This window comes from Schistocerca americana, chromosome 7 (assembly GCF_021461395.2).
Source record: "Schistocerca americana isolate TAMUIC-IGC-003095 chromosome 7, iqSchAmer2.1, whole genome shotgun sequence".
NCBI classification, from domain to species: Eukaryota; Metazoa; Arthropoda; class Insecta; order Orthoptera; family Acrididae; genus Schistocerca; species Schistocerca americana.
Window position 1 is genome coordinate 454,479,157 of NC_060125.1, and position 23,366 is coordinate 454,502,522.

The 23,366-nt window shown below is 42.7% G+C and overlaps 1 protein-coding gene across 1 annotated transcript in view; it reads left to right on the plus strand.

The window, feature by feature from the left end:
• Positions 1-19,382, plus strand: part of LOC124623000 — a 252,638-nt gene extending 233,256 nt beyond the window's left edge. The window contains exon 4 of the mRNA XM_047148790.1: positions 18,546-19,382. Coding sequence (XP_047004746.1) covers positions 18,546-18,688 — 143 coding nt within the window. The 3' untranslated portion in view covers positions 18,689-19,382. The remainder of the gene's footprint in view (positions 1-18,545) is intronic.
• The last annotated feature ends 3,984 nt before the right edge of the window (positions 19,383-23,366 follow it).

A 23,366-nucleotide genomic window follows, 5' to 3' on the forward strand; every position in this document is an offset into this window, starting at 1 on the left:
CCGTGCCGACGTGTTTTCAGTGTTGTTATCGTCACATGTGAACGACTCCGTGTTTTTTATGTCTCTGTGACCTCACTCTTTTGCCAGTCACTTTGTTCATTGTCATTCACCTTGTTTTATACTCTTGTAAAACGCTATGGCTGAAGAGCGGCGTAGTGTGCCGCTGCCAACCTACCTGAGTTATACAGGTTTTAAAATAACAATAAAGTAAAAAAAAGAAAAAAAAAAAAAAATGGACCGTTTACCAATTGCGGAAAAGGCCGATATCGTGTTGATGTATAGCTATTGTGATCAAAATGCCCAACGGGCGTGTGCTACGTATCCTGCTCGGTATCCTGGACGACATCATCCAAGTGACCGCACCGTTCGTCGGATAGTTACGTTATTTAAGGAAATACGAAGTGTTGAGCCACATGTGAAACGTCAACCACGACCTGCAACACATGATGATGCCCAAGTGGGTGTTTCAGCTGCTGTCGCGGCTAATCCGCACATCAGTAGCAGACAAATTGAGCGAGAATCGGGAATCTCAAAAACGCCGGTGTTGAGAATGCTACATCAACATCGATTGCACCCGTACCATATTTCTATGCACCAGTTTGAACGTCGTCTACAGTTCTGCCGCCGGGCACAAGAGAAATTACGGGACGATGACAGATTTTTTGCACGCGTTCTATTTAGCGACGAAGCGTCATTCACCAACAGCGATAACGTAAACCAGCATAATATGCACTATTGGGCAACGGAAAATCCATAATGGCTGCGACAAGTGGAACATCAGTGACCTTGGCGGGTTAATGTATGTTGCGGCATTACGGGAGGAAGGATAATTGGCCCCCTTTTTTCGATGGCAGTCTACATGGTGCAATGTATGCTGATTTCCTAAGAAATGTTCTGCCGATGTTACTACAAGATGTTTCACTGCATGACAGAACGGCGATGTACTTGCAACATGATGGGTGTCCGGCACATAGCTCGCGTGCGGTTGAGGCGGTATTGAATAGCATATTTCATGACAGGTGGATTGGTCGTCGAAGCACCATGCCATGGCCCGCACGTTCACCGGATCTGACGTCCCCGGATTTCTTTCTGTGGAGAATGTTGAAGGATCGTGATCCACCGACAACGCCTGACAACATGCGTCAGCGCATTGTCAATACATCTGCGAATATTACGGAAGGCGAACTACTCGCCGTTGAGAGGAATGTCGTTACACGTATTGCCAAATGCATTGAGGTTGACGGACATCATTTTGAGCCTTTATTGCATTAACGTGGTGTTTACAGGTAATCACACTGTAACAGCATGCGTTCTCAGAAATGACAAGTTTACAAAGGTATGTGTATCACATTGGAACATCCGTAATAAAATGTTCAAACGTACCAACGTTCTGTATTTTCATTTAAAAGACCTACCAGTTACCAACTTTTCGTCTAAAATTGTGAGCAATATGTTTGTGACTATTACAGCGCCATCTATCACAAAGCGAAAAAAGTGGCCCACCTAAAACATTTATATTTCCTTACGTACTACACGAATATGTAATAAAAAATGAGGGTTCCTTTGTAAGAAAACGCAGTTGATATCCGTTTGACCTATGGCAGCGCCATCTAGCTGGCCAACCATAGCGCCATCTGGTTTCCCCCTTCAAGCTAGACAAGTTTCGTTCTTTGTAGTTTTTTTGTTTAACGCTTATTTCGTAAGATATTTGGCCCGGTCACGATCAATGGACCACCCTGTATATAAGTTTCGAATAATTTGGGAGGTGGTAGTACTCGTCGAAACAAGAAAAATATGTTTAATAAACAGGAGTCCGGCAATGCACATTTTCTGCGTTAAATAAGTGTTTAAGGTGTTCAACGTGGCGTCCAATCATGATAATGCACCTCTCTGCCCTTCGGTGTAAGGAATGACGCAGCCTTTGAAGTGTACTTGGTTGTTGTTGTACCCGTAGTGTCCGCACATCATGGCATGGCGTAGACGAATTTCTTAAAGTGTCTCCATAACGAGAAGTCTAGATGATTGATATCTGAGGAACGAGCAAACCAAGGTGTGGGTCACCCCGCCCGATCCAGCGTTCTTAAACGTCTGCGTGAGACGTTCGTACACGTTGTCGTGACACGAAGGTATGTTGTTGCGCCATCATGCATGAACCACATGATGTTCAGAAGAGATTTTCACCCTCTCTTACTCTTACGGATTTATGGGCAGCCCTGCAGGATTCATGGTTTCAGTTTCCTACAGCCTTCCTCCAGACATTAAACGGGTCCATGTCACGTCGTGTTGCGGCACTTTTGCTTGCTGGCTGGGGCCCTGCACGATATTAGGCAGGTGTACAAGTTTCTTTGGTTCTTCAGAGTTATTTACCCTACTATTAGTCTGTTAATGTCAATAGGCATTGGTCCATTTAGAAACGTGTTTATTTGCAAAAAAAATACCATTGGCATTATATATATACTTCATGTTACATTGTTAGTATCATAGTAGACGACGTTTTCCAAAATGCTGCATTATTTACCCTTTTCTTGTGAGATTTCCCTCTGGGTGTGTATGACTGGACTTGTTTTGCTTTGTTTGGTCCTTTGTCTATACTATTATTTCGTTTTTGGTTTTCTAATGAGAAACTGATTTGAGTGTCTGAATTTCTCGAATTTTTGGTCATACTGACATTACTCGCTAATTTGATAGTTTGCAGAATCGCTAGCATCAGTTTACAAGCCATGCAAAATATGAATTTGTGCATAGACATGAACGGTACCAACGCACCCAAACGTGGCCGTCCACAACGGATTCCCCACGCCACTACAATGTGCCCTCTCCCTGTCGCACTGTCTGCACACGTATCGAACAAGTTATTCTGTGCACACTCTACTTCATTTACAACAGTTGTGCACAGTGGCGTCCCCCAGCTATTCTGCAGGTGTGATATCGTCACACGAAGCTCTGTCGTAGTTGCCCGAGCACCCACAGATTTGTGTGAACAGTTTTACAGCCGGTTAGAATTGTAACCAGATCTGGTTTGGTCGTCGCAGTTCTTTCACATGACCTCCCCCCCCCCCCCCCCGCCCCCAAAAAAAAGAAATCTAGCGGAATGAGACCTGTCAGTTGAGTAACCTGATGTGAACACGTTTCACTAGAGCTGACAGATTATACCATACTCTTCAACTTACAAAAACAGACTGCAGCCATACATACATTTAGATCAAGACAGACCACGTCGATGTATACATCACGCCTTCCCAGGTGAGTTACTGGGGTTGCTTGTACACACACACCGCAGTCTACACCAACATGAGCATCGGGTTTGCCTAGCCTAAAATATTAGCAAGTACATCGATAATAAATAATTTTAGTATAATGTAGAAAAGAGAGTTGGTAGGTTCACGTATTGCACTGACAGCGTTATCTCCACAACATACTGGCTTCGTAGCTTTTGTTTCAGTCGTTTTCAGACCTAAACTTCCTATCTTAAACGAGGCATTTGCCGTCATTAATTGAAAATTTTTATCATCACGATTTAAAAAAATCTGTACAACTGTACAAACCTTTCCCTCTGCATCTACATCCACACCCCGCAAGCCAATTTACGGCGTGTGTTGTACGCCTCCCTGTCAGTTCTCTAATTTTACCTTCATAATCTTTTCGCGGGACATGTGTCAGAGGACTGAATATAACGGTTGACTCTCCTAGGAACTTACGCTGTCTCAATTATGAACGCCTCTTTTGCGGCGTCTACCAATGAAGTTGGCTGAGTATCTCCGTGACCCTTCCGCGCTTTTAAATCTAAATGAACCGTGCTGCTGTTTTTTGGATCTTCTCTATTTCTTCTATCAATCCTATCCGGTATGGCCACCAGACTGACGAACAACCTAAAGTATTGGTCGAACGAGGGTTTGGTAGGCTGCCTCTTTTGTGGTTGGACTAAATTTCCTAAGCACTCTTCGAGTGAATCTCATTCTGGCATCTGCCTTACATGCGATCAGTTTTATGTTGTCTTCAAATCGCCCTGTACGCATACTCACAGATACTTTATGAATATGACTCCTTCCGGTGATCGTTCTGCAATCGCATATTCATACAGTAATGTGTATATTTGCTCATCTATGCCTATCACGTTACCTTTGTTTTTGCTGACGGTCAATCCGTGCTACAAGCACTGTTCCTCTGCAGGCCTTCGTGCATCTTGTTACAATTTTCAACTTCAGGAGAATGTGCTGAGGGCAGTAGAGGAAGACGATCCTACATAAACACGTGGTCCAAAGCTCTCCCACAGAACACAGCCCTTGGAATCTATGTCTGAGGTAAAAATATATACTCAATTAACCATCGCACAACGTATGGCGAAGAGAACAGGGCACCGTGTCAGCTACTCTCTACACAGTAAAATTTCCCATAGGTTAAAGGGGGGAAAGAAATATGCTCGTCGCTTCCGCTTCAGTCCGCTTCTTAATTTCTCTTGAATTATTTTCAAATTCTGTATATATGTATGATGAAGGCAGTAGAATTGTACAGTCTACCAGGAAGTGGAACACGAAGATTTTACTGAAAAAGAACACAGGCGAAAAAAATGCAATAAATGCAATATCTGCAAAAACTGAAGTAGATTACAGTGTGAGAGTCACAAGAGAAATCCAAGACCGAAACTATAATCTTTTCCAGAAGAACTACCTCCCTGGACATGGAGACCGATATTAAGAGTCCATTTCTCCACAGAATATTCCATGTGGCCTGGCTGATCATCATCACCTATTGGTAACTACTGCGCTTGCCGGACTGAGAAGTATAGACATCGCATAAAGAAGACAAATTACGCTAGCCTTCGAAATATATTGTATCAGCAACAAAGGAAGTGCACTCATAAATAAATTGCCAACGTTTCCGTGTAAATTATCAACTTACTTATAGATCTGTGAAACTGCATAATTATAGAGCTGATCAAATTCTTCGCCTTTTGTTACCAAGCCCGAATAACGATTCATCCCTTCCAACAACGGTGCAGAAGAAAATTTCATCGTTAAATCGTTTTCCTTTCAATTTACTCCGCTTTTTCTTTGATCGCGGCTTTACAGCGGTGGCGTTCCATCTTTAAGGAGTTCCGCATATCTAAATTCAATTACCTCTACATAATCCAGAAGATCAGTCGCCGAGTCGGATGCTAATCAGAAACATCAAAGAGCTCTTCCCGTCGTATTTTCTTAGGAGACTAGGTAGTTCTTGGAAAGTGTGGCGAATTTTGTTTTAGGTCGTCAAAAATTAACTTTAGAGTTTGCGTTTTCTCCGCAACTGCTGTTGTATTTGTATGCGAGCAGCTTTTCCGCTCATAAATGAGAAATTACAGTCTCTTTTGAATCAGGAACAGACTACAATGTAATAATGACTGAACATAATGGAAGCATGATTTTTCTGGAAAGCAAATATACCGATGTGAAGGTTTCGCTACATAATATCGTACAATTCGTATATTTTATGCAAGTATTCATTTTACTAGTGGAATTTATCTATGAATCTCGACGTGTAAGCTCAAACTAGCCTCGGGCCACGGTACCAGCTGAAAATCTGTCTTGGGCGCAGAAGCTGAAAAGTTGGGCAATTAAAGTAATGGTCGACATTCAACTTTTCCATTGTATGATTTGCTATGAGACTGTTAATTCTGTGGAGTGCACAGCAGTATGAATAACGAGCACCAGCAATTATGCTATATATATCTCTGCTGCAGACGTTTTAATAAACAACGGACAAAGTTCCAGAAAAGTTCACTATAACACTAAAATCGTCACAGTTGGGGAGAACAACTAATTCGTATTCCGCCCTACGACCGACTTTCGCAAAAAAAAAAAAGTGTGTGGTACATTCAATGAGAAATTAAAAATGCACATTCAGTAAAGTAGTTCTGGGTCGAAAGCTTTGTACAAATCTTTTGGAAACAATACTGCAGTCAGTCTGAAGAAAATCAAAGCTAACAAGGGAACCTCCTCAACGCACCCCCCTCAGATTTAGTTATAAGTTGGCACAGTGGATGGGCCTTGAAAAACTGAACACATATCAAGCGAGAAAACAGGAAGTAGTTGTGTGGAACTATGAAAAAAAAAAATAAACAAAATATACAAACTGAGTAGTCCGTGTGTAAGATAGGCAACATCAAGGAACTTGCGGACTGAGGAACGCCGTGGTCCCGTGGTTAGCGTGAGCAGCTAGGGAACGAAAGGTCCGTGGTTCAATCCTCCCTCGAGTGAGAAATTTAATTTTTTATTTTCAGACAATTATCAAAGTTCATGCACTCAAACATGATCAACTTCGCTCTCCAAAATTCCAGGACATGTTCAGATTTGCTTGGTCACATGCAGGATTGGACGGTCTACACACGGAAACATTTGAAAACGTAAAAAACGTATGTTTTGACAGAGCACAGGGAAAACTGTGCGACTGTGAAACTTGCATTCATTTGTTGCAGTTTATGTGACAAACTCTTATGTTTTCATCACTTTTTTGGGAGTGATTATCACATCAACAAGAAAACCTAAATCGGGCAAGGTAGAAGAATCTTTTTACCCATTCCCCAAGTGTACAAGTTAGAAGGGTCAGCAACATATTCCTGTCAGGTGACGCACATGCCGTCACCAGTGTCGTATAGAATATATCAGACGTGTTTTCCTGTGGAGGAATCGGTTGACCTATGACCTTGCGAGCAAATGTTTTCGGTGCCCATTGGAGAGGCACGTCCTTTCGCCTACTAATCGCACGGTTTTGCGGTGCGGTCGCAAAACACATGCACTAAACTTATTACAGTGAACAGAGACGTCAATGAACGAACGGACGGATCATAACTTTGCGAAAATAAAGAAAGTAAACTTTTCACGCGAGGGAAGGCTTGAACCAAGGACCTCTCATTCCGGAACTGCTCACGCTAACCACGGGACCACGGTGCTCCTAAGCTCACAATATCCGTAATGTTGCCTATCTTGCTCATGGACTACTCAGTTCGTGTATTTTGCTTATTTTTTTCATAGTTCCACACAACTTCTTCCTGTTTTCTCGATTGATCTGTGTTCAGTTTTTCAATGCCTATCCACTGAGCCAACTTATAACAAAATCTGAGGGGGATGCGATGGGGAGGTTCCCTTGTAAGATAAACATGATACGAAGTAAAATACGAAAATGCTGTTGGAATCTAGGAAAAGATCTCCTAAGAGTAAAATGTACTGAAGCCCCTCATGACGAGTTATTTTATAAGTGTGTGTAATAGCGAATGTGAAACAGTTAAATTCTGTAGTAGTCTAGGCGGTCCGTGTTGGTGTTTCTGAATTCCTGTAGGTCTGTTGACGTAAGTAAACAAAAAAAAAGTAATATGCTCCTTTAGTGAATAGAAATTTCGTGTAATTTTGACAGTTATGTGCAAACATCTACCACGTTCCTCCTATGATATTCTTAAAACCAATTATTTAATTTCTTTAATGAAGAATCAAAGTTCTACAATTTTAATTTATTAAGCTTTAGAATATCAGCAGATACAGTCTGAGAGGGAGGTCAGGCTTTTCTGTAACTCATTTATCCTTCTGTTTTCTTAAATCTTTGTTGTTGTTCTTGAAAATTTCAGACGTTAGACTAATGTTAAGCTTTCTCTGTCTGTTACTTGCGGGTTTTCAAAACTGAGGTCTGACGATGGCGTGGTCATTTTACTGTATCCACATTCCATTTACGCAATACACAGTCTCCACAGGAAGGAAATTTCAGGTACACATGACATATTTCACGCTATACAAAAGTAGTGTTCCTCACAGGCAAACATATCTTCTTCATTCCTTACTTGGCGGCAGGCGTTACAAGAATATCTTACTATATATATATCAAGAAATTGTTTGTTTGATATTTTGCAAAATGAGTATACATTTCAAGTCAACAAATTTCGTAAACAGCGTATCAAGCTTTCTCCGAATAGCGACCTTCTATATGATAAAAATAACATTTTCTTCTCTCAGATATCGGAATCCCTTGTTGACACGATAACTATAGAGTCAATTTTCATAGACTATTTCTAAACAATGATCAGTTTTATCATGAAATGGTTATTTTTTAAATAATATTGTTCAGAAACATCTCAAGGTTAGTTTGTAAATAATGTTATTAAGAACCCTCGTTTTTTGTAATAAGAATGTTTTACAATTGTCGTAGTGAGCGCTTGACCCAAAAAAAGTTTGAAATAGGGCGCAATGCAGCACTGAGCTATTGACTTACGTGATGCAAAGTGGTTATAATTTTAATTGTTGAGGAATCACTGAAAAAATCGACAATTTGTTTTACGATTTCCATATTTGCGTCGTGTAATTTTTTTCCTCTCTCTTACTATATATAAGCTTCTAAAAGCACTGTAATAAGTACCAGCAGATCCATACCAATGTGTGCAAGTACCTTCAGTTGCAGATTAGCATTCATATGATGGAACTGGGAGCCAAGTTTCAAAGATATTTTTTATTTTTCTATAATATGTTAATTATATACAGTTCCTTACTCGAATTTTAAAAGATGTTACTGACTACTTACTTCCAAGTATTAGCAACATTAATACCCACTGTAAATTTGGAAAAAGAGTTACTTTATCAAATCGACATATGTTTTACTTAAGTAACAAATTGACGCTAATGTCTAAGAAATGGGTCGCAGAGATTAAGATGCTGGACTCTTTTGCAAGGGAAACTGGGTTCCAGTTCGGGCCTTCATGTCCCTGATTTAAGGTTCGTTATTGGCACTATTCTGTCAGTGCGTAGCACCACATCCTAACAAAGTGGTAGGGTGGGAGCCTGTCCGGTGTGCATACGAATGAGCTTCATTGTTGTTCAATCACTGACCGACGAAACAGGCGAGACTGAACGATGTATTAGCGAACGCCAGCATGAATTAACTGAAAAAGAAATCTACATGTACTTCTACATCTACATCCATACCCGGCTAACCTGTGTTAAGAGCATGGGAGAGGTTGCTTCTCACTGTATTAGTTATTAGAGCTTCTTCCTGTTTTCACTGATGTGCGGAGCTTGGGAAAAATGACTGCTTAAAAGTCTCTCTGTGCGCTGTCCTTGCTATTATTACGGGAAAAATACTTAAGCCGTTATAGCATATTGCTAGATTCATCATTTAAAGCTGATTCTTGAGACTTTGTAAGCAGGATTTCTCGGGATGGTTTCCGTCCATCTTCATGCGTCTGGCAGTTCAGTTTTTTCATCATCTCTGTGACCTCCTATTTGTCAAACAGCCCTGTGAGTACTCATGCTGCCCTTCTGTGTATCCGTTAAATATTCAATGTTAGTTCAATTAGGTACAGTTCCCACACACTTGAGCAGTGTTGTAACATTGGTCGCACGTATGTTTAGTAAACAATCTCCTTTTAAGACTGGTAGCATTTGCCTTCTATTCTACCAAGTAACCAAAGTGTGTCACCTGTTTTACCTACGACTGAGCCCATGTCATTGTTGTGTTTCATATACCACCCATATGTGTCAGTTGACCGAATCCAGTCGCAACTCACTAATATTATTAGCCATCCAATACTATATGTTTTTTCATTTCGTGAAATATCTGAACGTTTGAAGCAGGTAGCCAGTTCTTACATGGCTTTGACGCCTTATGATGATTTGACTGGATATTTGTGCAGCTTTTCAGATAATTACGTCGTCATAGATAAACGCACCATATGTGGAAATTCTGTCAGCAATGTCAGTAATGGGCAACACGAACAGTAAGGCTCGCAAGTTACTTCTGCATCCGTCGATGGGTCTCCATTCAAGATAACAAGCTGCATCCTCCCTTCCTCTAAATCCTCAAACCAGTCAAAAATTTGTTTTGATACTTCGTCGATCGTACTTTAGATAATAAGCGTGTGTGTCGCGTATAATTTGATTTTTTTATTGCTGCTTGCGCTCTGCAGACATCTGCTTGAGAAGCCGTCTGTGGCGAATTGTGGTGGATCGTCTTTAGACGATACAATACGTCGAGAGTGCCTAAAGATATGGAGATATACTTGAAACGGGAGTCAAATATATGATTATTTTCGACTTTCTTTTTTGGAGTCTCTGGTAATGTGAATGTAAGGAGTTAATGTGAGCAGAGCTTTTCCGACTGTTTCTCTATGAGTGTAGCTGGAAGTCAGGTGAGACCGGAAGCCATGTTTAGATGGGCTACAGATTCATGGAAAGACAGTGACGATTGCCTATGACAGTAACATTCTCTCTGGACGCTGACGCGTTCCACAGGCCAGCGTCAACGAAAACGCCTCCCTCGAGCGATGGGCGAGGCGTCACATTCCACGCCTCGGCACACAAAGGCCGCTCGAAATTATTAAACTACCTGTTTGACACGCCGGCCCTTATTAAACGACGAAACGACGGGGGCCGGCGGGCGTAATAGCTTCTGTTGTCTTCGGGTCGTAAGCTCCCTCTATAACGTTTTTCTGCTCTTCCAGGAACTAAACTTTTCCGACGTCACCAGTAAATCATTATTCCTACACGCGAAGTTTATGTCTCTCTAGAGGGCGCCAATCACGGATGATTTCCAATTAGTTAAAAATTTTAGTTTGATAAATGCCATCAGCATGACGATACATTTCTTTTAAGTGTGAATCACTGGACTCGCATTCGGGAGGACGACGGTTCAATCCCGTCTCCAGCCATCCTGATTTAGGTTTTCCGTGATTTCCCTAAATCGTTTCAGGCAAATGCCGGAATGGTTCCTTTGAAAGGGCACGGCCGATATCCTTCCCCATCCTTCCCTAACCCGAGCTTGCGCTCCGTCTCTAATGACCTCGTTGTCGACGGGACGTTAAACAACACTAACCTAACCTAACCTTTTAAGTGTGAATGCAGTCACAGAGCAATATTGCAGTCATTACCGCTTTCGGCTAAGCGATGGCCACCGTGAGAATCTTTACATCATTTGGTGAACAAATACCATGAACTAATCATATTCTGTGTATCCAACATAAAAACGACAACCGCCCTGCTTCATAGAATGGAGGTTTATCAATACAGCTATAACAAATACACATCACCGTTTGCTAGACAGACAAATCTGTCGAGAATAAAGTAAAATAATTCGGAACTGAGGAAAGAGATAATGAAGTATAATACTGTTATTCGTAGGTTCTAAAAAACCGAAAACGCTTATAACCAGCCATGCAGGAAATTCAGTAGCACTTCTTACTTGCTTAGTTCGATGACGCTAGCATCAACAAAAAAAGTTGCTTATAGAAGAATAAAAGGGGAAGTTGTGTCGAAGTAGATACGTTCATATTACTAGTATATGTATTTTATTTCGATATTCCCATAGGAACGTAATTGAAGAGTGCCCTACGTCATTTTCATTTCGGAAAATTAAACGGGGAAAAATGTGCAAGTCTTCATACAATCCCAAAAACTCAAAAATTTCATCGCAGTTTTACCAATACCTTGTGTACAGGTATTAAAATTGTTTTACGATCTGCTTGAATGAGTAGAATTTATTGAACAGTCAGTAGTGAAAACAAAGGCTTGCTTTACGACACGTCTTTATGTTTATTTTCCCAGCTATCTTCACAGCATTCCAGTGCTGCATGAATCGTTCATCTTCCGAGGTCACTCGAGAGTCCACCTGAAGACGCGTTACACCTCATCATAAATCGCCCAAGAAACTGATTTTTTATAGCTGGTGTTAGACACAGGTTCATGTCATTTGGTATCATTATCACAAAATACAATGAAGAACATAAGTCATGGGATTTTCTAAATCTATGAATCGGCACTATGGGCAACTATAATACAGCCCACCTGGCAATATTGACACTTGACACAGTGACAAAATATTTAGTGTACGGGAAAAGTTGACCACGGGTCGTATGTGGAACTCATCGTGTGCAGTGTCAGTCTGCTGACAGTATGCAGTACATTACACTTTCTCCGCTCCATAGTACCTTTGCTGCACTTGATAGATACCTTCGAGAAACAGAGAGGCTTCGCATTGATCAAATAACTGGCGGCCGATGCCCTGTGAAAATATTTCATTCTGAGGACACCGTTATAAAGAGGTTTGATAAAGACTAGATCCTGCAGATAGTGTGAGAACTAAGGCCATTCTATTTTTCACCTCATTTGCACGATGACCACAGATGTTAAGTCCCATAGTGCTCAGAGCCATTTGAACCTCATTTGCAATCTGTGCTAGGTATTCTGCCTTTCACACAGACGTGTTATTCACAGATGAATAGGAGAAAGACGCGATGGTCATTAGAATCAGAGCACAAAAAGAAATATCAGATTGGGGAAGGAAGTATGCTGTCCAGTTTCAGAGGGAATCAATTTCGGAAGCAAACACCTCAATGCTGCCACAGCCCTGCAGACGGCAGCAGCCTACTGTGATTCGTATTTAAACTATTGCAAAATAGCTGCAAGCTTCTTTCGCCGTACTATGCATAGGATATATGCTTGAGAAGGCTTACTGAACTGGTGAAGCTAATTAACCAGCTCCGGTGCACCACGTCAATGGAACTGCTGTGAACATTAGCCCTAGCTGTGCGAAGCGAACCCTAACTCCAGCGCGATTGAGTCGCAGCACATTTCATTATTCATACCTGAGCACAGACAATTACCGACTTCCGAGAACATTGGATACCTGGAGCAGGACTCTTGCGTCGTATGGGCTTTCGCGTAATTTAACGCTCTTCAAAATTTTACTTTGGAGGCATCTAAAGCACGAAGTGTATACGCTATTATAGTTTATGTCTTAGCTAAACGTATTGCCCGAAAAAGTTACGTGAAATAACTGAAATATCATTGAGTGAATAGAATTGTTGAAGCTTTAATATTGAAGAATTTTTAAGTTTCGAGTGTGCAGCCGCAAGAATTCTCCTTCTTCTTCTTCTAATATTTCGGCTGTATACCGTCCAGCCATCTTCAGAGTGAGTCGCAAGACTGCCGCTCCAGTGCTCGCTTCGTCCCTTTATACCCGTGCATAATCGGACAAACAACTCGTACTGTCCAAGAAAGATGTACAGAACACCGGAGGTACACACGACTTTTACAACCTAACAAGTCGGCAGTGGCAGAGCACTGTATTGATAATGGTCACAGTATGTTGTATGACAACGTCGAAATTTTGGCAACTACATCATCCTTTTGGGACTCGATAGGGAAGGAGGCAATTGAAATTCGCTTGACGACGAATTTAATTAATAGAGATAGTGGTTTCAATATTGATGAATCGTGGAATCCGGCACTTGCTGTAATAAACTCACAAAGACGTCGTCACAGTGCAGCTCACAATGATGTATCGATATGCCAACACAGATCGACTGCGGAGTCATAGATACAACTCGCGCATTATGCATATGTCTGCCGCCGACCAACGTCTCTGGCGCATTTGCATCTGTGGCCGCATGCGCAGTCGCGCTGTACACGAGTATAAAGGGACGAAGCGAGCACTGGAGCGAAAGTCTTGCGACTCACTCTGAAGATGGTTAGACGGTATACAGCCGAAATATTAGAAGAAGAAGAAGAAGAAGAAGAAGAAGAAGATTTCTTGCGGCTGCATATCCGAAACTTAATGGAACAGTCTTTGCGCCGCCAAAACCTGAAGATTCACAGCAAGAATTTTTAACATTGTGCAGCCCTGTCAGCAACTGTGATAACTGAACTTGTAACACGTCAGCCTCAGTTGCAAATTGAAACCAAACTTTACCCAGGTTTCAGCCATAATAATTTTGCCTTCTTCAGAAGCGAGTGACACTAAACTACTGCATGCCAAAGTTCCGGTGCAGCTCTCGCGGCCTACCGACCTCGTCCGCGCAGTGGGCCTGCTGCTTCTCTTCAGCCCAAGTAATGTAGATTATGACTAGTTGCTACGGTACTACAGTTTTATACTTGACATGGCCAAACTTTGGCATGTAGTAGTTTAGTGTCACTACTTTCTGAAGAAGGCCAAATTATTTTGGCTGAAACCTGGGTAAAGTTTGGTTTCTGTTTGCACCTGAGGCTGACGTGTTATATGTTTGAGTACAATTGTCTTCAGTGATGAGTCCTCCTTCGAACTGAATCCCGGTGACCAGCAAAGACGTGTCTGGAAACGACCCGGACAGCGGTTGGAAACCAACCCGACTGTCGCCCACCATACGGCCCATCAGCCAGGAGTGCCATTTCTCTTCATAACAGGTCTCCTTTGGCCGTTATCCGAGACACACTTAGAGCACAGTTGTACGTCGACGACATTCAACGCCCTTCATGGCAAGCCATCCTGGGCTTATATTTCAGCAAGATGATGCCCCTTCGCACATGCCGAGGGTGTCCACTGCTCGTCTTCTGTCTGCCAAGCGCTACCTTGCTAAGCAATGTCGCCGGAACTCTCCCCAATTGAGAACGTTTGGAGCATTATGGGCAGTTCCCTCCAACCGGCTCGGAATTTTGCCGATCTAATGCGCCAGTTGCACAGAACGTGGCACGATTTCCCTCAGGAGGACATCTAACAATTGCATCAATACCAAGCTGAATAACTGCTTGCATAAGGACCAGGGATGAACTAACACTTTAAGAGTTGCTCAGTTTTTGAAGCTCTTTCTCTAGAATCCGTCACCCAATTTTTCTGAAGTTGTAATCAGTTGTTTGTCTGCGCATGTACATCACATCTGTCGGTTTCCGTCCCATTCGGATACTTCTTATTGGTGATTTTCGTCTTATTGTGTATGATCTTGCACTGGGTACAGAGTTAGAAGGTTACTGCTGTCAAGGCATTAAGACCTTAGCAAGGCTCAGTGTAGACTGTATAAACGTTGCTAATTTATTCGAACATTCTTTAAATACAATTTGTATGTAGCTGTATTAATTTATTCTCATAATCTAATGCGGTCTATTGCGCTAGTGCATACATGATATCCGAGTAGTTTGTTACAGATAATGTTTGGTAGACATGACATCACGTCTCGAGGAAACTGATTTTGAACTAGACTAATAGTAATAATTCTGTGTGGTTGAACGTCTGGTGCAAGTATTTCCATTGGATACAAGTTAAGTTACCTAAACCTATCCCAATAACCATACGGTGGAAGGGAATCTTAAAGTGGAATCCGAACAATATGTCGTTCCTTGCAAATCTTCACGTCACTGTAATTTTCGCTGGTCCATCTGGGCTGCGATCCCACGACCTTTCAGTTTCTAAGCATGCGCTTTACCACTAGATCACAAAACCCAACTAAATGTGGGGTATTAATCGGTGAAATGTGGGTCGTAGCGTATCGGAGTTTACCTTAGAATTCGGGCTTAAAAGCTCAACAGTATCTTGTTTGGATCTTTAACTTTGTAGGTACAATAATGTGTGGCGGCCCCAACTGCATTGGAAAAAATTCGCCGCATGGACTTCAACAGTCACGACCTACTCATATTCCATTAATGACAGACGCAGAGATGTTGGTCTGGCATTAGTCCTGGGCCGTCGTCACTGGATCTTGGAGTAGTGGCAGCGTGTGGCATTGCCCGACTAACTCCCGTTCCATTTACGTTGAAGTGACGCGAGCCAAATAATGAGTTACGTGTACCGTCCGTCGGATAGACAACGAGATGAATAATGTAGGGATCAGGAGCATATTAGTAGCTGAACTGTACAGATACAAATGCACTGCAAGGTTTTCAACAGATGGCAACCAACATCACAGCCATTGTGTTCCCACACGCCTTGCGCGCTCAGTGTGAATTATATTGTATGACAAAAAAAAAAAAAAAAAAAAAAATAAAAAAAAAAAAAAAAGATGACACACGTAAAAGGTGAAGAGGACAGGAAATGGAAATCCGCGGTTTGAAAAGTGAGATTATTGCAGTGAACACAAAAACGAGTTACAGTTATAAAGAGCCACCGAGAGCACATCAGGGGCTCTTGCTGGCCACTGGAGTCCTCTACATCACGCGAACAGTTCTTAGGGACACAGGACACAGGTGGACGAGCATTATCCTGTTGTTGAAAAGTGGCATCACTATACCGTGACGTGAGAGGTAGCAAAATAGGACGCAGGATACCGTGACGTACCGATGGGTCGCCAGAGTAATCGCTACCATCTTTGACTTTGTGTCATATCCGATGGGCAGGAATAACACTGCTATGCCTCTCCAGAACGGACATCTGCCAAGCTCGCTGCCACATCCGCCGACATTGGTCATTCGGGATAGTGCAGAACCGCGATTGATTGCTGAGCACATTAGGACGACGTTCATCACCAGTCCACGCTTCCCAGTCATGGTAGCACTCGAAATGCTGCCGTTTGTGTTGTGGTGTTTAACGGCAGGCTACAGATTAGACTTTCATCCCTTAGTCCGAACGCAGCTAGTTGCCGACCAATGGTGTAAGATGGCAAGAAGTGTTATTGGGAATCCATTACTTGTTCTCGGATGGCAGAAGCGGATAGGACAAGGTTGTGATTTGTTTGGTGCGATATTTCCTTGCAGTGGTTAGACGTGGTTGACCAGAAGCTTGAAGGCGAATATGTCCACCATCACGTCCACACGCATTCACATCTGAATGATCCATAAATCTGTATATTGCACGATTCGACAAGCCAGCCGAATGAAGGGCCACAACTTTCTATGTGAGATGCTGATAACGCTGTCTCATGCCTGTGCACGGCTACTAGATGTCATTCTCAGTAATCACTCTACATCTGAAACTGTTCATGCCATTTATTTACCCTACCACGAATGATGAATATACTGTCACAGAGATTGCAGCTCTATTCTACATATAAGTCTATGGCGTGTACATACAGGGTGGCGCACGAAATGTGTTACCATTTTGTTTTTGAATACAAACTTTATTGACAATACAATCTGAAAGGAACATAATTTACAATGAAGAGCCGTACATGGAGATTTGTTCTAACTCAGCACATGCTCAATATGTCCACCATTTCGTTTCCTAACTTCCTTCAAACGAACACTGAAGTTAGTGATTACCCTACGGCGCATGTCTTCCGTAATTTCACTGCAAGCTTGAAGAATAAGTCTTCTGAGCTCCATTAAATCACATGGACGTTTCGGGAAAAATTTTTCCTTTAGGTACCCCCAAAGGAAAAAGTCACATGGATTGAGGTCTGGACTATTGGGGGGCCAATTCTGTCCGTCATTGAAGCGACCTGGAAACCTGAGTGAAATGAACCGCATGTCGAAATGCTCGTGTAGAAACTCCAACACAGTGTTTGCACTATGTGGCCTTGCTCCATCTTGCATGAACCACTGCGTGTTGAAGGGCAAGGCAGTAGCAAGAAGCTGTGGAATGGAGCTATCGCGAAGCATGCTCAAATAACGCTCGCTGTTCACAGTTTCTTCAAAGAAAAAGGGTCCAATAAGTCCGTGACTGGAAATTGCTGCCCACGCTGTAATCCTCGGAGCATAATGTTGTCGTTCATGAAGCACTTGTGGGTTTTCAGTGACCCAAAAGCGTACATTTTGTTTGTTAACCACACCGTCTAAATGAAAATGCGCCTCGTCTGAAAACCAAACGTTGTTGAGAGTTTCTTCCCTATCCTCCGCCCACTGAGGAAACGGCAGTCTCCGCTGCTTGTGTTCTTCAGTGAGCTTCTGTACACAGCTCATCTTGTATGGGTACATATGGAGGTCACTTTTAAGAATGCGTTGAACGGAGCGTCTGGATATTCCCAGTTGCACTGCTGCCTTTCTACACGATTTCCTGGGACTTCTCTGTACAACAACTCGTACCGCTTCAATATTCTCCGGCGAACAAACAGGCTTAGGCCGAGGTCGCTTCGCATCCAGTGCTGTTCCTTCCTGTACAAATTTATCGTACAACCTGTGGATGGTCTTCTTGCAAGGGACCCATCGTGTGTTAAACTGTTGTCAAAAGCCGGCCGGTGTGACCGTGCGGCTCTAGGCGCTTCAGTCTGGAACCGCGAGACTGCTACGGTCGCAGGTTCGAATCCTGCCTCTGGTATGGATATGTGTGATGTCCTTAGGTTAGTTAGGTTTAAGTAGTTCTAAGTTCTAAGGGACTGGTGACCTCAGATGTTAAGCTTCATAGTGCTCAGAGCCATTTGAACCATTTTTTGTTGTCGAAAACGCCTCTGAGTCACAACAAGGCTTTTCGTTTCATGAAAAAGTGACACAATTGCCGATCGTTGCTGTGTCGTCAGTCTTCCATTGTCAGCCATTGCTGCTTACTAGTCTCCTAGCGGCAGTATCGTGAATTGCACGTCATTTCGTAACTCATTTGTTTTTCCAAGCTCTGTTGGTACTGCTGTAGAGATCCCAGCGGCATATCTAATGTGCGTCGTAAATTGTGAAAGAAACAATTGGTAAAACATTTCGTGCGCCACCCTGTATATGGCATTACATTGGCATCCTACCGTGCAATCTGGCTGTACCACATTTTTAAAAGGTAGCTTATTATATGTGTTGTCCAAATAAAGGAGCTCTTTAGCAGATACTTAAACTCACTCATCATCACCTCTCACGGCTGCACATGGAGTGTTTTTACACTAGGTTCAACGTCGTATTGTTTTGCGGTGTCTGACGGTGCCTTTCGTCTCGTTGCAGCCCTGGCGCCGCTGGTTCTTCGCGGGGCCTGCCCGACGTGCACACCAGAGGAGACGCGTCAGATCCAGCGCACCCTGTCGCACATCCAGAGGAACTACCCCAAGGAGTGGAGCAAGCTGGTCAAGCAGTACGCTGGCTTCTAGTCACGGACGCCGCTGCCGCCGCCGCCGTCACTCCTTCGTTTACTTAAGCTCCGCCCCGGGGCCGCGGAAAGCCGAATTAATGATGCACTGTTCAAAAATACTCCGTGCGGGTTCTCTGAAGACCGTCGCCACCTGTGTTGCACCTTAACTCTTTCTGTAAACGGAAGGAGGAACATATTCCGTACAGCCAGTGGACGCACTATGCGCATTATAGTTTTACATATTTGGGAGGATAAACTGAACGTTAATTTTTCCAGTGGTACGATAGTGTTATTCAATTGTACTACCCTCCCAAAACTTGCCGTACTTTCATTTACAGTGGCTCAGTTTTTTAACACGCTATCTTTTACAATATTTGAAGCAAGGAGAAAATATCAACAAAGGAGCTCCTTCAGCATATGACGTGTGATTTAACCATATCTTAACAACACAGGTGTCGCATATGTGCAATCCAGCATGACGCCTTTATGGCGTAATATCTCCAGAAACCGGTGACTTTTCTTGTTAGATGTAGCACTTATTATCCTAATCTTAAGTATAGTACGATAGTAATTTAACTGCTAGTTTAGCCATTGAATTTACTTCAGAAAACTAAGATTAACATCACTCATTTTGTGTGGCAGAAACCTCTGCCTTCGCCAATGTGTTTTTGTAAGGATTTTTATTGGACAACAATAAAGTAATTAAAATATTATCTCTGTTGTTGCGTTGGAGTGTACTGCAAACAGAGCCACAGAGTTTTTTCGTTTTTATGACGACGTAACTCACCATTACGCTGTCGCTGCTGCAGAACACGCTGTTGCATTAAAATTAAACTTTTACGATGCTCCTCCCGCTCTTATTAATTTTGCGCAAGGTATTACGATCCATAAAGTGTGCTACCCACTAAAAAAGCTGCATCATGCTTTGTTAATAACGGGCGTAACGACACCGGCAGCACTAAAAGTTACAGGCTGAGTACACTCAACGAGACGTCGTTGCCTGTGGGCTGGAGCAGAGGGGCAATGTATGTGGAGGTATTGCTGGTACTGACACACCTTCATCGATAATTGTACTAAACCACGCCAGAGTTTACTACACTGTGGCTGCTCCATTGGGATTCGTAAGACTCATCAGGAGGGATGTCGGACCGAGGGACAAGTTAAACTGAGTGGCCAAAAATCACTGCAAAGGCTATACCATTTGAACAAATATACAGTGTGGCAGCTGTTGCAACTAGTGTTGCGTGGGGCGCGAGTTTTAAGACACGATATCTGAGCAATACTGCAGATACGCTTGTGTACTGAAGATGGTAGCACGTCAAAAAACGAGGTAACACACAAAGAACGTGGGATGATAACCGGTGTAAGACGCATTTCGGAGACCAACACTGTCTACAACAGATCTTCAGTGCTGTGCTGACAATGTTTCCACGTGTGTAACACGCCGTGCAGGATAACCACAATTGTTGGGCGGACAGACGTTAAGTCGCCTCCAGAGCTACGATCTGCTGTAAATCCATTTTTTTGTTTTTTAAAGAAACACATTAGTCTTATGATTGGTTTGGAGCGGCTCGACATGAATTCCTCTCCTGTACCAACCTCTTCATCTCAGAGTAGCAACTGCGCCCAGCGTTCTCCATTAATTGCTGCGTGTATTCCAATCTCTGTCTCCCCCTGCAGGTTTTACACTCTACAGCTCCCTCCTCTAGTACCATGCAGGTTATTCCCTGATGCCTTAACACATGTCCTATCATCCTCTCTTTTCATCTTTTCACTATTTCCATACGTTCTTTTTTCGCCGATTCTGCAGAGGACCTTCTCATTCTTTATCTTATCAGCCCACTTGATTTTCAACATTCTTCTGCAGCACTCTTCGATTGTTTTCTGTTCTGGTTTTGCCACCGTTCATGAGGCACTACCGTAGAATGTTGTTTCGTAAGCGAACATTCCCCGGAAATTTCTTCCTCGTGTTTAGAACTTTGTTTACTACTAGTAGACGTCTTTTAGCTGTGAAGCCACTCTGTGCCTCTGCTTGTCTGCATTTCCATGTCCTCCTTCATTCAGACTTTATACCGTTATTTCTTTTCCAAGATGTCAGAATAACTTCGTCTACTTCGTCGTCACCGATTCTGATAAGTTTATCGCTATTCTTATCCCTGCAACAAGTCAATCCACATTCTATATTCATTAGTCTGCTCATTCCTTTCAACAAATCCTGTGATCGTGTCTTGATTTTTCTTCAATTTTGCTTCCATTATCAAGCGCACTTCAGAACTACCTCTCTTATACCTTTACCTTTGCCAAAGTCAAACTGATCGTCATCTAAAACATCCTGAATTTTCTTTTCCTTCCTTCTTTGTATTATTCTTGTCAGCAGCTTGGATAAATGAGCTGATAAGCTAACTGTAAGATAGTTTTTGCACTTATCTGACGTTGCTATTTTCGGAATTAGGCAGATGATATTTTTCCGAAAGGCTGATGGTTTGTCGCCAGTCTCATAGATCCCGTACGTCAACTCATTTTGTTGGCACTTCCGCCAACAATTTTAGGAATTTCGATGGAATTCACGTCATCAGACAAATCCACTCTCTCATAGGGTCTTCGACGTATTGTTTCCACCTATCATCTCTGTCCTCTGCGTTTAACAATATAATCCCCATTGCACACGTAATGTTTCCGTCTTTGCTTTTAATTTCACCGAATGTTGTTTTGAATTTTGTGCGCGCTGAATCAGTACTCCTGACGATAATTTCTTTTTCAATTTCTTTACACTTTTCCTGCAGCCATTCCTCCCTCGCTGTCCTGCACCTCCTATGCATTTTATTCCCGAGTGTTGTATATTGCTGTAAGAGTCTTTCCCTGAACATTTCTGTACTTCCAGCTTTCGTCAATCAGTTGAAGTGTTTATTCTGTTACCCAAGGTTTACTCGCGCTTCCTTTGTTTGTACGCCTGCCTGTTCAACATCTGTGATTGCCTTGTTTAGAAATGTCCACTCCTCTTCAACTGAACCTCTTACGGTGGTGTTCATTGCAGCAGTATCCACGTTCTCAGCGAACTAGAAACGCATCTCATTATTCCTCAGTACTTTGGTATCCCTTCTTCCACACAGATTTTTTCGGATGATACTACAGTCTGTCATTCGTTATTACTAAATTATCTTCTGATTCTATATCTGCTAGTGGGTACGCCTTACAATCCAATCTGTGATTTCGGAATCTCTGTCTTTACACAATGAATATCCCGTTCAACACCTTCTTATACTTTCTCTGTCTATCCATCTTCTGGCTGAGACTTTGGCATATAATATACACAAACTGTCCTTGTGAGTGTTGGTTTGTGGTCGAATCTGATGACAAAAACCCTATCACTGAACTGTTCACAGTAGCTCAGTCTCTGCCCTTCTTTCCTACTTTCTTGCTCCCGTTAAACCATTGCAGCTGCTGTTGATATTACCATATATTAGTCTGACCATACCCGCCAGGGTAGCCGAGATCGCTAAGGCGCTGCTTCCTGGACTCGGGTAAGCTAACAACGAGGGCTGGTGTGACGGCCAGCCTGGATGTGATTTTTAGGCGGTTTCCCACATCCCGCTAAGTGGATACCGGGCTGGTCCCCACCTTCCGCCTCAGTTACACGGCTCGCGGACATCTGAACACATTCACACTACTCCATGGATTACACTAGACGCAGACAGTTGGAGTACACTCATTCTTTCCTGGGGAGTCCGGAGTGGTGATAGGAAGGGAATCTGGCCACCCCTTAAAATTAACTTGCCACATCCGATTAACCAGCGCATCCCACCACTTGGGATTAATGCTTGGAAAGAGAGATAGAGTCTGACCATAAATTCTTATTTCCATTTAACTTCACCCAACCCATTTATATCTAGATTGAGCCTTTGCATTTCCATTTTCAGATTTTCTGCTTTCTCTACTATGTTTAAACTTTCAAAATTCCACTCTCCAACTCATAAAATGTTATCCCTTTGTTATCCCTTTTCACCTTGGTAGTCCTCACCAGGAGTTCCGAATGGGAGACTAATTCGGATTCTTTTACCAGTGGAGAGATCATCATGACAATTTTTCATTTACAGGCCGCATGTCCTGTGGATACACATTATGCGTCTTTCATGCAGTGGTTTACATAGCCCTCTGCACCCTCACGCCTTTTTTTCGGCGGTTTACCATCCGAAGTCCAATAGAGCGCTCTAAACCTCTGTCCTCTTCTCTGGCCTCTTTGAAAAGGCCGTTGGCAGAGGGATAGCGTCAGGTAGACAGTTACCGATGTGAATGCTTGGGTCAGCACGGCCTTAAAAAAACAAATGCAACACATAGTCTTCAGCAGTCGATGATCGACTAATGTCATAGTGCGTTCCCACTACTTCTGACTCTTAATGTGCTACTCCTTGATATACTAACATAACTAACGCAGGGTCACTTATGTGTGTCGGATAAGATTAGAAGTTTCTGTGATGGATGACAGGGAAAACGTTTCTCCAAATGAGCGATTGGTGTCTATGATAGGAGCAGTACCTGTTAGTAGTTTATTACGATACGTAGAACAGTTTCTCAGACGCACGGTATAACATTGGCCCATGTGACGGATACCGCTAGTGGGATGTATTTATTAAAAGCTGCGTACTTTGGAAAACATATTCAAACTGTATTCATCCCAGTGTCTATTATATGCCAACCAT